The 18015-nt window shown below is 54.0% G+C and overlaps 1 protein-coding gene across 2 annotated transcripts in view; it reads right to left on the minus strand.

The window, feature by feature from the left end:
• Positions 1 to 253: 253 nt before the first annotated feature.
• Positions 254 to 18015, minus strand: part of ITGA2B (integrin subunit alpha 2b) — a 43318-nt gene continuing 25556 nt past the window's right edge. For both annotated transcript variants that reach the window (XM_050934905.1, XM_050934904.1), the window contains 5 exons: positions 17261 to 17389; positions 15543 to 15656; positions 13808 to 13909; positions 13050 to 13172; positions 254 to 1307 (listed from right to left, as the gene is read on the minus strand). In XM_050934905.1, coding sequence (XP_050790862.1) covers positions 1212 to 1307; positions 13050 to 13172; positions 13808 to 13909; positions 15543 to 15656; positions 17261 to 17389 — 564 coding nt within the window. In that variant the 3' untranslated portion in view covers positions 254 to 1211. The remainder of the gene's footprint in view (positions 1308 to 13049; positions 13173 to 13807; positions 13910 to 15542; positions 15657 to 17260; positions 17390 to 18015) is intronic.

The raw sequence follows: 18015 nt of genomic DNA on the forward strand, positions 1-18015 counted from the left end.
CTGGAAAGCAATGCCTCCATCCCAGCATGCAATGGGAGGGAGCCTTCTTATTGCCTCTGTGCCAAAGGGCTGAGGAAAAGCTGCTGCTCCCCAGGGACACTGGCGCCACTGCCCTGCACATGAGGGTCCTACCGCCGCCCCCCCCCCAATCCCCCACTCCCATCCAGGAGTACCCTCCACTACTCCCACACCCCATGCACCACGATCACCTGCTCCCCCCGCATGTGGCCAGGAAAGGACGCCCTGCACAGGCTTCTGGAAGCTCGTTTATTGCACAGCAGGAAGCAGCAGGAGGGAGGCTACAATTCCCTGCTCCCCTGGCCAGGAGCGGGGCCCATGATACAGGAGCAGTGGGTGGGGAATGGGAGAGGCCCCCCCCCCCGCCTCCCCCAAGGGTGCAGCTGGGGGCTTGGTGCTCTGCCCTGCAAGGATGGGGCCTCGGCAGCTGTTTGACCCCCACCCAGGGCTGATCAGCCTCTGCAAGAGGTGGAAATGGACGTGGTGCTAAGGAGAGGCAGCGCCAGCTGCCAGGGCACCCGGCTGCGTGGGGCTGGGCAGCAGGCTCTGGGGCCAACTGCTCTGCCTCGGCTGGGGTGTTTCCCCCAGGGCAGATGGGCAGGGACCTCAAGGGGTTTCCAACTTCCTCTGAAGCCTTGGGGGTGGATCTGTCTCCTCATCAATTCCCTGCTCGGTCTCTCCTGGTCTCTCCCAGCTCTGGGCTCAGCACCGGGGGCCTGGGCTGCACTGGGGGCAGATGAGCTGATCCAACAGCCCCTTCTGTGCTGCTCTCTCAGCTCCCCCTTGAGTGCCAGGGGCAGGACTGAGATCCCAGCCAGGTGCAGCATTCCTGGGGCTGAGCTGTTGGCGTGGCCGGGGAGGGGGGAGGGGGAACTTTCCTCTGGCCAGCCCTGCCCGTGTCTGCTCTGGTACCAGGACACAGCCTGCCACAGGGTACAGCCCGGGCCCCTTGGCTGCCTGCTGCCCTCGGCTGGGAGGGGAGACCGCTGTGGGCTGGGGAGCTCCAGCTGGCGCGGGGCAGGGTGTGCACACTGCAGGCAGAGCAGGGGGGCAGGAGCTGCCTGTCCGTCTGGCTGGCGTAGGCATCAGCTTTCCTTCTCCTTGCTACTGAGGCACAGGCCCCAGGCATAGGCTGCACTTGCAGGAGGCAGGGACGGGAGCGCAAGGAGGGGACCAGTTTGGGAGGCGCCCCCCTACTGGCCCCTCCCTGTGCATGGCTCCCCCGTCTCTTCACTCATTAGCTCCTCCTGGTTGTCTATGGGCGGCCGGGTTCTCTTGAAAAACCCCATCTGTGAGAGAGGGAAACAGTGACCCCAGACCCCTGCCTAGGCCCCAGATCCCCCAACAACCCCAAACAGCCCAGCCCCCCAACATGACCCACTGTCCCTGAACAGCACCCCCCCAACAACATCCCCCAAAAGGCCCTTCCAAATGACATGCCTCCCCCAACAAGCCCATCAGTCACGTCCCCCCCAACTCCCCAAACACCTCTTCAACAGCAGCCCCCTGGCAGCAGCAGGCTCAGTGTGCATGAGATCAGGGACCCGGGAAATACATTTCTCCAAGTGCAGCCCGACAGCTGGAGGCCACATTTCCACTCTCCCAGGGGATGAAACGTCCTCTGATTGGCTGCCTTCACCACTGCCCCGCCTCCTGGGGAAGAGCAGCCAATCAGGGCTGTGGCAGGCAGAGCTCTCCTTCCCCTGTCCTGTGAGCAATGGGGACAGCAGGGTGCCTCTGCCCCTCCCCACACCCACCTGCAGCACCCGCCTGGAAAGGGGGGGCCCACTGCAGCCCGCTGGCTGGGGCAGGGGATGTGGAGCCCCCAGGGCTGGGGGGCAGGCAGATGGGCCACTGCTTTCATTTCTGCCGTGACAGACCCTCCCCAATATCTCATCGAGACCCTTCTGAGCACCAAGCCAGACCCCCAGGGCCCCCTCCCCCGGCTGGGCCAGTCTCCCTGGGCCTAAGACCTGCAGGGCTAGAACCTAGGCCGGAAGCACTGCCAGGCAGCTGTAACCAGCATGGGCTCCACAGCCAACAACTTGCTGTCGATGCGGATTATGGGAAGTCCCGCCTCAAGAGTTTGACAGGCAGCAGCCTCATGGCTCCTGATTGGCTCCCCACCCTATATAAACCCACGGGGCATTCCAGGAAGTGTCCAGGCAGCAGCACAGATCTTCTGTAGCTGCTCCAACACCCACCCCTGATCTTGAACTCCTGGCTTGGGCTTGAGCTTTGCCTCCTGACCCTGAAACTTGACTTGGACCCTGGCCTGGAACCCGATTGTGAGCTGCTCTGCCCCTGGGGTCTGACTGCCCTCGTTGGGATCCTGACAGATTGCCTGGACCACCCTGGCCTGGGGTGAGGTGAACCCATTGTGACCGGGGGCTGCTAACAGGGAGCGCAAGGGAGTTTGGAAGGGGAGTGGGAAGGGGGGAAGGGCCCCTTGCTGTTTTATAAAACTATAAACCAAACTACATTCAAAACTTCTTGATTTAAACAAAACCCTCCATTAACTAGGAGACAATGCAGGCAGAAACCCAGCTGCAGAGTGGGGCCTATCCAGTCTATTGCACTGAGTGTAGCATGTATGATTACCTGCCTTGTGGGCGGGTGGTGTATGTGTGCAGTCGGTGCAAGGAGCTCCTGGCCCTCAGAGACCACGTACGGACTTTGGAGGCCAGGATGGCGGAATTGGAGGAACAAAGAGAGGCAGAGAGGTATGTTGATGAGGCTTTCCGGGACACTGTAGAATTGTCCCACCTCCGGTCAGACAGCCCCTGCGCTGTTGAGGAGGAAAAAAGACCCAGGGAAGCATAGCAGTCAATGGGAGCAGAGGGAAACCTTCCCATAGTGTGGACCCTCCTTCCAGATGGTGCTGGGGTTGCCTCTCACACTGAGGTTACCTCTCTGGGGAAGGGAACTTCAGTTGCTAGGAAAAGGCAGATGTTAGTAATGAGAGATTCGATCATTAGAAACATAGATAGCTGGGGTTGTGATGACTGGGAGAACCGTATGGTGACTTGCCTGCCTGGTGCGAAGGTTGCTGATGTCTCGAGGCATCTAGACAGACTTATGTGTAGTGCTGGGGAGGAGCCGGTGGGCGTGGTACATGTAGGTACCAATGACATAGGGAAGGGTAGGAGAGATGTCCTGGAAGCCAAATTTAATCTGCTAGGAAAGAGACTGAAATCCAGGACCTCTATGGTGGCATTCTCAGAAATGCTCCCAGTTCCACGCGCAGGGCCAGGTAGGCAGGCAGAGCTTCAGAGTCTCAATGTGTGGATGAGATGATGGTGTAGAGAGGAGGGGTTTACGTTCATTAGGGATGGGGGGAGCCTATACAGGAGAGATGGGCTTGTAGAATTGATAAATTAAATTGTTCACTTTATTGATGTAAGCAGAGTCAGGATGAGCCCTACCCTGGCATCTGGCGGTGAATTATGGGAAGCGTGGAAAGAATGTCAGGAAGTGTGGAATCTCAGGTATTTGCATGGGCACACCCAGCAAGGCAGCCTGGGATGGTTATTTTGGCAGCTCTGGGATCCCCAATTTCTTTGTTATTGGGACAGGATAAATAAAGTGTTGCCACCTGATTATGTGAATGAGGAACTATGAGACTGCTTTATGACAGAGATGTCTCAATATAAATTAAATGACACTTGCTAGACAAGGGACATGGGTTCCAAAACCCAGTGACTTGAGAGAGGTTGGGGACTGGTGTGTGTACCTGATGGTAGAGGCCCCTTTTGAGACCCTGGAACACCAATTTCACATCCTCCTCTCTCCACTGTTAAATAGTAGAGCTAATTTTGATTCCATTAGGAGTCCGTCTAGAGATTGCTGAGTTGAATTCATGTTGGGCCAATGGGGCACCAGCACCAGGGCTCCCCTACTAAAAGCTGAAATCACTGAGTGCTGTGTTAACCTGTGGGGGAGCCTGAAGACCTATCGTTAAGCGGCTGGCAGAGTGGAGCAGTTTGCAGCATGTTGGAGCAGCCCGTGGAACAGAGAGCAGAGTGGAGTGGTTTGCAGGAATGGCTGGAGGAGCGGCACAGCTGGTGTAGTGGAGCTGGTCGTGGTGAAGGCTGCAGCAGAACTCCACGGAGAGGTGGAGCAGTTGGCCCTGGCCCATGTAAGGTGCCCCTTAACACCCTGTGTGGTCTCTCCCCCATTTCCACGCAGGCTGGGGGGGTAAAACTCTGCAGATAAACTCTTGAATTCTGGGGTGGCACTGACCAGAGACTTTTGGGTTGTTGGACTTTGGGGTGATTGGACTTAAGACCCTAAAGGGGAAAGGACTTTGCCAAATGTACTTGGAGGTGGGTTTTTGTTTATGGTTTGTGTTGTAATCCTGTTTGTGGTGTTTCTCCAATTGGATGCCGCATTGTTTCCTTTCTTTATTAAAAGGATTTTGCTACACTCAGACTCCGTGCTTGCGAGAGGGGAAGTATTGCCTCCTAGAGGCGCCCGGGGGGGTGTGGTATGTAAGTGTCCCAGGTCACTGGGTGGGAGCTCAAGCTGGTTATCCATTGTGTTATTGAAACGGAACCCCTGGATACTGAACCCGGCCCTTGTTGCTGCCAACTCAGAGGGGCAGAAGGGTTACATTAATGTAACTTCTGTTCACCATTCACTACACTTGCCTACATTGTAACTTCTGTTCACTGTTTGCCATATTGTAATTCAAACCCCATTTTAAAATGCTCACTCCATTTTGTAAAAGCTTCCTCCAACCTTCATTTTTGCAAACCCTGCTGTAATCTTATTAGTTTAGTTTAGATGTGTAAATGAGGCATGTATGGATGATGGAATCAACCTCCAGCCCCAGCCTGTCCTGAGGAAATAAAGTTCAAACACCAATGGCTGAAGATGCAGACAAGGGCCCTAACAAAGTAAGAAGAGTCCACCCTAAACAGAAAATAGAAGGAAGATCAAAGCCAGATCCCAGGCTGAAATCACACCTGCAATTGACGGGTGATCAATCACCAAACCCAGAGGCAGCGTGACACAGCAACACCTATAGACTCTGGATTCAGACTGAAGCCTACAAAAAGGATGGGTGAGATGGGAGACTTTGGAGGGTAACATTCTGCTGCTAACATGGAAGGACATCGGTGCAGGCCCAACAGAGACCCAGCTTGTCCTTGTGCCTGACTTTCCTGGCCAGTTACCGCCACAAGCTACGAACCCAAGCTGCAAACTCAAGCCACGAACTCAAGCTATTTCCAGGACTGGTAACTATGCAGCAGCTGCAGAACATCTGGTGTGTGTGTGTGTGTATAGGTATAATGTGTGTGTATATGGATTAAGATATTAGTTATTGGTCATAAATCAGATTATCATAATAAATGTGGCATCTTTGTCTTGCCCCCTGAAAAGATCCTATGTAGTTTTGTCTGTACAACAGGCTCCTCCTAAACCAAACTGGAACCAGACTGCTGGCATTAAACATTAAAAAGGTTGCAGAGCAGTTTTTAAACTAGGAGATGGGGGGTGAGGGGAGCCAACTGCTGCAGAGAAGCATGTGGATCAGACACAGACTTCTCTTAGGAGAGAGTCTAATGATAGAGAATCTCCAGGTTATAGTCAGGAACAGAGGACGGAAGAGGATAATGTAAGGGCCAGATCAGATGAGAAACACTCACATAAAGAATCAGACACATCAGAAAATGGCAGACAAACAGTGACACGTTTTTAAGTGCTTGTACACAAATGCTGAAGTCTAAATAATAAGCTGGGTGAACTAGAGTGCCTTGTGATAAAGGAGGATATTGATATAATAGGAATCACAGAAACCTGGTGGACTGAGAGCAATCATTCCGGGGTACAAAATATATCAGAAGGACAGAACAGGTCGTGCAGTGGGGTGGGGAGTGGCACTATATGTGAAAGAAAATGTAGATTCAAATGAAGTAAAAATCTTAAGTGAATCCACATGTTCCACAGAATAGCTATGGATAGAAATTTCATGCTCTAATAAGAATATAACATTAGGTATCGACCATCTGACCAGGACAGCGATAGTGACAATGAAATGCTAAGGGAGATTAGAGAGACTATCATAAGAACGGCTGTACCGGGTCAGACCAAAGGTCCATCTACCAACAGTGGCCAATGCCAGGTGCCACAGAGAGAGTGAACCTAACAGGCAATGATCAAGTGATCTCTCTCTCCTGCCATCCATCTCCATCCTCTGATGAACACAGACTATGGACACCATTCTTTACCCATCCTGGCTAATAGCCATTAATGGACTTAACCACAATGAATTTATCTGGTTCTCTTTTAAACGCTGTTATAGTCCCAGCCTTCACAACCTCCTCAGGTAAGGAGTTCCACACGTTGACTGTGCGCTGCATGAAGAACTTCCTTTTATTTGTTTTAAACCTGCTGCCTATTAATTTCATTTGGTGACCCCTAGTTCTTGTGTTATGGGACTAAGTAAATAACTTTTCCTTATCCACTTTCTCCACCTCACTCATCACTCTATCATATCCCCCCTCAGTCTCCTCTTTTCCAAGCTGAAGAGTCCTAGCCTCTTTAATCTTTCCTCATATGGGACCCTCTCCAAACCCCTAATCATTTTAGTTGCCCTTTTCTGAACCTTTTCTAGTGCCTGTATATCTTTTTTGAGATGAGGCGACCACATCTGTACACAGTATTCAAGATGTGGGCGTACCATCAATTTATCTAAGGGCAATAAGATATGCTCTGTCTTATTCTCTATCCCCTTTTTAATGATTCCTAACATCCTGTTTGCTTTTTTGACCACCTCTGCACACTGTGTGGACATCTTCAGAATACTATCCATGATGACTCCAAGATCTTTTTCCTGATTCGTTGTAGCTAAATTAGCCGCCATCATATTGTATGTATAGTTGGGGTTATTTTTTCCAATGTGCATTACTTTACATTTATTCACATTAAATTTCATTTGCCATTTTGTTGCCCAATCACTTAGTTGTGTGAGATCTTTTTGAAGTTCTTCACAATCTGCTTTGGTCTTAACTATCTTGAGCAGTTTAGTATCATCTGCAAACTTTGCCACCTCACTGTTTACCCCTTTCTCCAGATCATTTATGAATACATTGAATAGGATTGGTCCTAGGACTGACCCTTGGGGAACACCACTAGTTACCCCTCTCCATTCTGAGAATTTACCATTAATTCCTACCCTTTGTTCCCTGTCTTTTAACCAGTTCTCAACCCATGAAAGGACCTTCCCTTTTATCCCATGACAGCTTAATTTACGTAAGAGCCTTTGGTGAGGGACCTTGTCAAAGGCTTTCTGGAAATCTAAGTACACTATGTCCACTGGATCCCCCTTGTCCACATGTTTGTTGACCCCTTCATAGAACTCTAATAGATTAGTAAGACACGATTTCCCTTTACAGAAACCGTGTTGACTTTTGCCCAACAATTTATGTTCTTTGTGTCTGACAATTTTATTCTTTACTATTGTTTCGACTAATTTGCATCATACAGTATGATGGGGGCTAATTTAGCTACAACTAATCAGGAAAAGGATCTTGGAGTCATCGTGGATAGTTCTCTGAAGACATCCACGCAATGTGCAGAGGTGGTCAAAAAAGCAAACAGGATGTTAGGAATCATTAAAAAGGGGATAGAGAATAAGAAGGAGAATACATTATTGCCCTTTGTGACAGGGTCAGTCCAGATGGCTACAGGAGAGTGATCCTGTTGCTATCCAGGAAGTGGGAAAGCCCGCCCACTGCTAAGGGACCTCCCCCCAGCCTAAGAGGAAGATCCACAGGTCTGTGATACCAAATAATTGCGTGGGAAAACCAATGAAAAAAACAGGATCGGGGGTGAGGTCATAGGGCTAAACGAAGGGAACTTGATGGGGATACCAAGCAAAGAACACCGGACAACGCCCACTGCTCCTCAAAGACGTCAAGGGAGCCAGTGGACACCGCCCAGAGGAACTCTGCCCGGATGCGTGAACGGACGGAGGAGCAGAAATAGGCCCCATAGTCACAGGAAATCCCATCGGCCAACCTCCTCTCCCTGGTTTTGTAGATGGTTAGTTTGGCCAGGGCCAAGAGGAGGTTGATAAGGAGATCCTGCGACTTAGTGGGGCCACGGATGGGGAGTGCATAGATAAACAGGTGAGGGGAAAAGTGCAACCAAAAATGCAAAAAGAGATTCAAGAGGAGCCGGAACAGGGGCTGCAAATCTGGTGCACTCTAAATAAATGTGCGCTAAGGTCTCTGTCACGCCACAAAAAGGACAGGTGTTGGGAACAGGGGTAAACCGCACCAAGTAAACGCCCGTGCTCATGGCCCCATGAAGGAGCTGCCAACTGACATCCCTGGCGGGCCTTGAGTATAAGCTGGAGTATAAACTGCAGGAGAGTAATGGAAGGCAGATATATTAGCCCCAGGTTAAGTAGGTCCCCTTTCTCTGGGTAAGGTTCAGGGAAGGTTCCAGAACAATCAGGAACTTTCTGGAAACAATTAAGGCAGACAGGCTGATTAGAACACCTGCAGCCAATCAAGAAGCTGCTAGAATCAATTAAGGCAGGCTAATCAGGGCACCTGGGTTTAAAAAGGAGCTCACTTCAGTTTGTGGTGTGCATGTGAGGAGCTGGGAGCAAGAGGCACAAGGAGCTGGGAGTGAGAGGCTGTGCTGCTGGAGGACTGAGGAGTATGAGCGTTATCAGACACCAGGAGGAAGGTCCTGTGGTGAGGATAAAGAAGGTGTTTGGAGGAGGCCATGGGGAAGTAGCCCAGGGAGTTGTAGCTGTTGTGTAGCTGTTCCAGAAGGCACTCTAGACAGCTGCAGTCCACAGGGCCCTGGGCTGGAACCTGGGGTAGAAGGTGGGCCCGGACTCCCCCCAAAACCTCCCAATTTCTGATCCAATACAGGAAGATCTCTGAGGTTAGCAAAATCCACCAATAAACGCAGGACCCACCAAGGTAGAGGAGGAACTTTGTCACACCTTATATAAATCGATGGTAAGCCCACATCTTGAATACTGCGTACAGATGTGGTCTCCTCATCTCAGGAAAGATATACTGGCATTAGAAAAGGTTCAGAGAAGGGCAACTAAAATGATTAGGGGTTTGGAACGGGTCCCATATGAGAAGAGATTAAAGAGGCTAGGACTTTTCAGCTTGGAAAAGCCCTGGAGATGCCCAAAGGGGCTGATATCTTCCAGGAGCTCCCCACCCTTCAAGACAGAGTGTTTTAGCTCACGACACAGAACCAGGCTCTGCACAGGCAGTGGGACAATGTGTACAGTGGGGGGCTGAGAGCCATAGACCCAAACTGTAAACCCTGCATATGATGGAAACCACATCCCAGGCACAGCAAGCACTCCCCACACCCTGAGCTCCAGGTCCACCTCTGTGTTGTAGAGAAGCTCACCGAATCCCACCACAGTGGGAACTGGTGGATTCCGGGGCAGTGGACAAAGCAGCCCATCCAGTTCAATCAAAGATGGTCCTAGACCTAGTGGGAACTATAGATTGCTCCTGTCATCGGGCCAGTGACACAGGCGACAGGACCTCTGGAAGTTGCCATTTGGGATCATTGGCCCTCCTCCAGTTTGGGACGATTTGCTCTCCACACTTCCCATAATCCTTGGCATTTCATGGCTGTTGGCTCATGACCCGCACATTCTTTGGCAATAGCACCAAGTTAGCCTCTGCTCCTAGTTCTTCCAGCATGTCTGCCTGCATGCGTCATGTGACAAGCCCCAGAAACCAGACACACTCCGGCCTTGGCCACAGGTCAGGTGGGACCAGCACCAGAGTTGGCTTTGGCACTGTCCCCCAAGCACAGCGACTGCTGTGACATCTTCAAGAACACCTCTGTCACCGCACCGCAGCCTGGGATTATAACTGCTCCATTGAGCTGCACCCAGGGGCCAAGATGCCATTTGGCCATATCTACGTGATGTAGTAGCGCAGGTCAGCCAGCTCAGGTTCTGATCTCCAGGAGAACCCAGCCAAGGGTTTCATATGACCATCTACCTCTCCTGCCAGGGCCGTATTCTGTTTGTTAAAAAGAAAGGAACCGTGCGCCTATGTGTGGATTACTGGCCCTCAATCAGGTTACTCCTTCCACTCATCCCAGAACTACCGGCCTGCGTACAATCAACCCAAGTATTCAAGAAACTCAACCTACAGGTGGCTACCACCTGGTTCGGATCCACTGGGATGAGTGAAAGACTGCTTTTTGAACCCAGTACAGACACTACGAATAGCTGGTCATACCACTTGGCCTCACAAATGCCTCTGCAACATTGCAGCTCTTAGTGAACGAGGTCTTCCATGGCATTCGAGACTAGTACATCACAGTCCACCTAAATGAGATCCCCATCTTCTCTGAGGATCCTGGGCAACATACCCAGCATGTCCAGTTGGTCCTGGAACAGCTCTGCCAACACAGCCTGTATCCAAAGCTGGAAATCAGCAGCTTTGATCAGTGCTCTGTGAAGTTTCTGGGCTACATCTTGTCCCCCAAGGGCCTCCAAATGGACCCCAAGAAGGTGGGGCAGTATGAACCTGGGCACTCCCTCAAAACATCGAGGTGCTGCAACGCTTCCTGGATTTCACTAACTTTTATAGATGCTTCATCTCTGGGTTTTCAGGCGACATTGCACCAATGACAGTGTTTCTCTGCAAAAATACCACCTTCACCTGGGCTTTGGCGGCCGCACACAAGCATTCGACTGGCTCAAGATGACCTTTGCCAGTTCCCCAACACTGGTCCATCCCGATTAATCCTGACTGATGCCTCCAATATGGCAATTGGGGCCCTACTCTCTCAAAGACATGGTCCCCAGCAGCATCTCCACTCTTGTGCCTGCCATTCACGGACGCTCACTCCAGTCAAACAAAATTACAAAACTCCACATAAGTTGCTTCTAGCCATCCAAGCGACCTTCATAGAGTGGTGCCACTATCTGGAGGGTGCGCTGTACCCAGTACAGGGCTACACGGAACCTAAAAACTTGGAGTATCTCCACTGGACCAAAGCATTGAACCAGAGGCAGCTTTGCTGGGCCCTGTTCTTCCCACACTTCAATTTCACCATCACGTACACCCGAAGACCCAGACCAAGACTGCCAATGCTTTGTCTCGAAGAGGGGATTATCTCACCATCCAGGAGTCCCCCATGTGGAGTCCCCACATGATTTTAAGCCCTGGAACTTCCTGGATGCCACAGTTCCCCAAGACCTCATGTCACTGATCCACTCAGCCACAGGGAAGGTGCCCCCTCACAAGGAACTCAAGACAGAAGGCCAAGGCCAATACTAGGTCCAGGATGGCTTGCTCTGTGTCAAGGGCTGCTTGTATGTTCCACCCGGCCCCTCCAGTTTGAGGTACTGCAGCTCTGTCTTGAATCACCACTAGCAGGCCACCTGGAGCACCTCAAGACTCTCCGCTTGGCCGCCCATTCCTCTGGTGGTCCCAAGCGCACACTACAGTTCACTTGACTGTTGATTGCTGTGAGACATGCACCCACACCAAGACGCTGCGCTTGAAACCCCTCGGCACCCTACTGCCTTCTGAGACCCCATCTGGACCCTGGTGGCCATTGCCCTGGACTTCACAGCTGAGCTCCTCATGTCTAAGGGGCACACTGTAGTTCTCACTCTGGTTGACCAGTTGACAAAAATGGCCCATGGCAACCCCATTGTGCACCTGCCCTCTGCAGAACAGACAGCCCAGCTGTCCTTTGCTGACTCATATCCTTTGCCTTCATGGGCTCCTGGAGAGCGGCACAAGAGATCGGGGTCCACAGTTTGTGTCGCGGTTTTGCTTGGGGTCTGCATTTGCACATCCACTGCCTCTCCCCACAAACCGACAGTCAGGCCACGTGAGGGAATCAACTGTTAGAACAAAGTCTGTGCTGTTTCATGAATTTCCGCAAGGACAAATGGTCGAGCCTCCTGTCCCGAGCAGAGTTTGCTTACTGCAATGCTGGCCATGTCTCCGCTGGGCAGAGTCCATTCTGTGCCAACTGTGGCTTCCACCCCCATTTCCACTCAGCCATACCCAACAACTCCATCAATCCAGCAGCCACTATCAGGGTGCAGTAGATCCAATGTGTCCCACCTGGACAAGGCCGAGGAGAACTAAAAGTGGTATGCTGATAGCTGGCGTCAGGAAGGCCCGGCATTCATCGCCAGGCAAAAAGTATCACTCTCAGCCCTAAACCTCCACACCAGCATGTTGCAACTGGACCCCCGATCCCTCGAGCCACATTCCATCAGCCGGCCAATCAACCCAGCACATGGGATGCCCAGATCCCTCACAGGGCACCCAGGGTTTCATGTATCCTCACAGAAACCCTTTCGCTCACCAGGCTCTCCGGTGTGGGTCCAAGGACATGAAGACGATGCGGTCCATGAGATATTGGACTTCAAAAACAGACACATTTCTCTCTGGTGCCTCAGAGCCGGGTTGGACTGTGGCCCAGAAAAGCACTTCTGGGAGCTCACAGCCCAAGTCCTTGCCCCCAACCTGCCTTCGCTGCTGCCACTCCCAGCAAATCCCGGCCAGCAGGGGGCACCCTTATAAGGGGGGAGGGGACGTAAGACCCTGCAGATCTAGTACTGAGGGCTGCAGAGCTACCAGGCAGCCAGCATCTCCGGAGAACCAGCCTGCATGCCACTGCCCATGACCTGCTGTGGACACTGACCATGGGCAGTCTTGCCTCAAGGGGTCTGACAGGCAGCAGCCTCATGGCTCCTGATTGGCTCCCTGCCCTGTAGAAACCCAGCCTGGATCTCCTGTAGCTGCCACACCCCTCTCTGCTCCCGAACTCCTGGCTCTGGCCCTGCCTCCTGACACCTGACTCAGCCCCTGACACTTGGTATTGACCCTGGCCTGGAACCTGACTACGGACTTCTTGGCTACCCCCAGGTTCAGGTTTGCCCCTGATCCGCCCGTGTGGGGATCCTGATGCCAGGAGCCCCCCGGCCTTGGCTGGACTAATCTGCCTGGGAATGGCTCTGTTCTGGCAGCTAGCATGAGCCCTGGCAGCCTCACCTTCCACAGGGCGCAGATGAAGAGGGCCAGGAGCAGGAGCCCGGCCAGCACAGCCAGCACCACCCACCAGGTGGGGATCTCCTTCTCAGCATCCGGGCTCACCCGCACCACCTCCGTGTGGGCCTGGGGAGGGACAGCCGGGTCAGTGCCCCACCAAGGGGGGAGAGAGACGGGGTCTGGGGGAAGGGCTGACCCCTCACCTCAGGGTGGGAGCTGCAAGGGTGGTGCCCCACCAGCCCAAATGACCCCCGTTACATGACAATAAGCTGCCCCCACCCCCGGCCAGCTCAGCAGGGGGCTCAAGGTGTCTGTTCCCCACCTCAGACCTCATGTGCGGTCTGGTACCAGGCACCCCATGGTGCCGCCCTCTGGCCCAGGAAGCTGCAGCTGGTGCTGAACGTGATGCTCTCGCCCACACCCTCTGTGCCAATCTGAGGTGCTGGCTGCACGCTCTGCCAGGGCACTGTGCCCTGGGTCTGCTCAGCTTGGCTCTCCCTACCCCATCACTGCCAGCACCCCCCAGGCGGCAGAGTGTGCCCTGGCCAAGCTCCGGGGGGCTGTGACTCTCAGTCCCTGCTTCGGTCTCTTCCTGCCAGAAGCCAGGTCCTGAGCCAGGGCCACCATGCCAATCGGTATCGGGGGGCAGAGTATGGGGGCACCAGCAAGGCGCTGCAGGGCCAACAGAACCAGCCCCCCACAGAGCAAGGGGGCCACAGGTGGCTCCTCCCACTGGCCGTGGCCTCTCCCCAAGGACGTACCGTGGCATTTCCGCTGGGCAGCTCTTCGGGCTGGATGCGGTAGGGCATGGCGGAGACGTTGAACCAGGCCTGCGACTGGATGATGAACTGGTCATGGGGCCGCTGTGCGGGAGAGAGCCCCAGGGGGCAGCAGGAGTGACTCAGCACTCACTGGCAGGGCAGTCGTGCTGGGGCCGTGCCCGGACCTGCAGTGACTGGCCGTGCCGGTGAGGGGCTGAATGCCCTGCATGGGCGCTTTGGACACTAGCAGGGAGGATCTGGGATGGGCTGATCCCAATGAGGGAGATGTGATGACACACTGGACTCCACCACCCCCCGGCCGGGCCCCACTGCCCTCTGCTCTTCTGTGGGGCCACGAGACCCTGAGGGAAGCAGGGCAGCTGGGCCTCTGCCCATCCAAAGGGAGATGACGGGGCATCTCCAAGCTCCGTCCCCTGGAGCTGCAGCCCAGCGTGTCCTGCCCTGCAGGGAGCCCAGACTCTTGGGTTCTATCCCCAGCTCAGTGACGGACTTGCTGTGTGAGCTTGGGCCAGTCACCCAAATCTGGTCCCTGGGGCCTGCAGTTGGAATGATGGGTGCTAGCGCTCCTGAAAATCCAGCCTGTCACTGCTTGGTGACCCCGAGCCTCCAGCCTCCGCCCCAGGGCACCTGACAAAGCAGGTGTGTGCAGCATGTCTGGCCCTGTGACGACCAGGAGACCAGAGCTCAGGATGCTGCACTGCCAGGGCGGGGCTCACGCTGTCAGCGGGCACCCTTCCCAGAGGGGTGGAAGGGATCCCAGAGCACCTGCTCCCTGGGACAAACCACTCGGGGGTTGGAGCCCCACTCTGCTCACCCCCTGCATCTGGGGAGACCCCAGCACAGTTCAAGGGCTGCCCAAACCCACTCAAGTGGAACGCCACAGCCCGTACACACAGGGCCAAAGTCGATGTGCACTAATGCCCTGTGCAGTGCAGTGCAGCCCTGCTGTGCTCAGACAGCCTGCGCAGCCCTAGGGGGGATGGATAGGTGGGCGGGCGGGCGGGCAGGGGGACCTCACTCACCCCCATGGCGGGGGACAGATGGGCAGGCAGAGGGACTCCACTTGACCTGGGGAGGGGATGGGGAATAGATGAACGGACAAGGAGACCCCACTCACCCAGAGGGGACATATGGGTGGGTGGGGGGAGCCCCACTTGCCCCTAGGGGGAGAATGGATGGGTGGGCAGGGGAACCCCAACACACCTCTGGGGGGGTGGCTGGGTGGGCAGGGGGACCCTGCTCACATCAGGGCTCTGAGCTCAGCACTAATTGAATTTTTGGGTTGGGAGCCAAACTGGAAAAAAAAGAGGGGGGGAAGGAGTTTTGCGTTGAAGGGAAGCTGAAGATTTGGGGGTTTCTGACCAAAATGAAAACCCCACATTTCATATGGGAAACACCAACCCCAGGGGTTTCCAACCACAAATCTCCTCCAGAGCTCCAGGCTCCCTGCTGCAGAGCCAGGGGCTGTCCGGCCTCCTGGGCTTTCCCTAGAGCTCCCCAGAGCAGGGAGCATGCCAGCCCTGAGAGGCCAGGCACCCGCCAGTGCTCTGGTGGCTGGAGGACTCCCTGCACGGAGGTGTGGACCTGGGAATACCGGCAGGTTTCCAAGGGACTCTTGCCTTGGCCTGGTCAAATCTGTACCAGGGTCGACAAAACCTGTCAAGTCAGCGAACGGGCGAGTGGCTGAGAAAATTCTGACCGGCCGCGTCCTCACCTTCCAGACGCTCTGCATCCACAGGACGGAGTGGACAGTCACCATGGCCCGCTGGTCCCTCTCCAGCATCTCCACCTTGCACAGCACGGCCACACAGGACTGGCTGCTGCAGTTCTGCCACAAGACAGAGTGAGTCAGCCCTGCGCCCCCACCCCCTGCCCCCTATGGCACCTGCAGGGTTTGGATCCAGAGACTGGGGGTGAGGGTTAATTTGTCCCCATGTGATGTAACTGACATAATCTGGGACTGTAGAAATTATTGTTGCAACCACTGTTATATATTTGCACCATATATTGTACCAAGGTTGTCATGTCAGGTGTCTGTGGAAAGGTTATGGTTTGCTGGTTGTGATGATGCTGTCTGGATGCATCATTTGTGTAGCTGAAGTTATGACTATTGGCTCTGTACTTGTACCTCAGTGTGTTTTGATTCTGAAGTAGCCTTAGTAAAGCACTTGGTCAGCTTTGTGAGAAAGGAATTTGCAAGTTAAGTGCCCAATCAAGAAACACTTAACCAACAATAGACCTTGGGAGACTCAGTCCACATAAGAAGTCTTCCTGGGGACTTTCAAGATAGCGTGTGGGCAATGGCTGCCGCCTGTAAAGCACTGAGTCATGCATGGACATGTGACTTGCCCATGTGACTCCAAACTCCATTTTGCTGTAATTTTCCACAGTAAGAACAAAGAGATGTTCTTACTATAAAAGGCTGATGCCTCATCTCCATCTCGTCTTCAATCCTGCTTCTAACCTTGGAGGGACTTTGCTACAAACTGAAGCTTTGAACAAAGGACTGAATGACCCATCCCAGCTGGGGATGTTCCAGAGACTTGATTTGAACCTGCAGTTTATTCTATCACTGCTACAAGCCTGAACTAAGAACTTTGCCATTACTGCATGTAATTGATTCCATTTAACCAATTCTAGCTCTCATCTCTATCTTTTTCTTTTTCTTTTTCTGAATAAACCTTTAGACTTTAGATCCTAAAGGACTGGCACCAGTGTGATTTGTGGGTAAGATCTGATTTGTAGATTGACCTGGGTCTGGGGCTTGGTCCTTTGGGATCGGGAGAACCTTTTTCTTTCATTGGGGTGTTGGTTTTCATAACCATTTGTCCCCATAACAAGTGGCACTGGTGGTGATACTGGGAAACTGGAGTGTCTAAGGGAATTGCTTGTGTGACTTGTGGTGTGTAGCCAGTGGGGTAAAATCACAGTCCTCTCTGTCTGGCTGGTTTGGTTTGCCTTGGGTTGTAACTGCCCTGCTTGAAGCAATTTGTCCTGAATTGGCACTCACAGTTGGGTCCCACCAGAACTACCCAGCTCCAGAGCAGATGGGGGGCAGGGTGGGAGGGATGGAAGATGCCGGCCCAGCGGGTGTGTGGCCTCTCGGGGAGCGGACACGGAGCTGTCTCCCTTGACAGCGCAGTCCATACTGCCCACAGAGTCTGCCTGGTCTCCCAGCCATGCTCTGGCTGCAGGCCCTAAACTACTGTCTGACCTAGAGCCCCCCCAGTAGGGGATCCCTCCCCACCCCCCCTTTGCAGCCACCCTGTGTGTGTAACAGCGAGGCTAAAGCCCAGGAAGGCACACCCTGGGGACGCTGCCTTCCCCTCACCAGGGGCTCTCTGCTCCCCCAGATTGTCTATGCACAGTGCTGGGTCTGGCCAGCACCTGCTGGGGCAGGGTCTCCCGGCAGACACCCCCCCTTCTCCTTACCACCAGGGTGGGCTCCCTGAGAGTGCCTGGGCCTGCCTCGGCCTTATCCGCCTCCCGTCGCTCCCGCCTGTGGACCAGCTGGTAGCTCATGTTGTGGCCAGGGGAGGCCGTTGGTTTCTGGCCCTCCAGCTGCAACAAGAGGGGACACGGCCTCATCTGCACATCCCAGTGCCACAGGGATGGGCCCTATGGACCAGCCTCCGTATCAAACCAGCTCCGAGATTTCTCAGTCCCCCTCGGCCCCTCCACACCAGCCCAGCACTCCCGGCAGCCTGGGCAGACCCCCCAGACGCTGCCCAGTGGAACCAGTTCTTGGGGAGCTTTGATGTTTAGAAATTTCCTTCAAACTGGAAATTGCAAACGAGTTCACTTAGGAAACACCAGCCCTGGGTTTCCAGGCCAGACCCTGCTCCCAGGGCCCTGCAGCTTGAGACTGAAACTGATGGGAAAGGATCACAGCTGCTGTTCAGTGGTGAGCAGCAGGGAAAGTAACACGACTCATGGCCATCTATTTCTGTCAGCAGCTGGCACGCGGACTGCCCCAGGGCTGGGGACCCCACGGCTTCCCCAGAGCTGCAGACCTTGCAAGCCTGGACTCCCAACTGACCCACCGGGAAACCGCCTGCTTTCTGTGGAAATGCAACCTCCAACAAACCAGCATTTTCCAACTAAACTCTGCTTCATCGGAAACCTCCGACTGGCTCCACTCAGGGCTCCCACCCTGCAGCTTGGTGGAGCTGGGCCGGCTCTGCTCC

Source organism: Gopherus flavomarginatus, chromosome 25 (assembly GCF_025201925.1).
Source record: "Gopherus flavomarginatus isolate rGopFla2 chromosome 25, rGopFla2.mat.asm, whole genome shotgun sequence".
NCBI lineage: Eukaryota > Metazoa > Chordata > Testudines > Testudinidae > Gopherus > Gopherus flavomarginatus.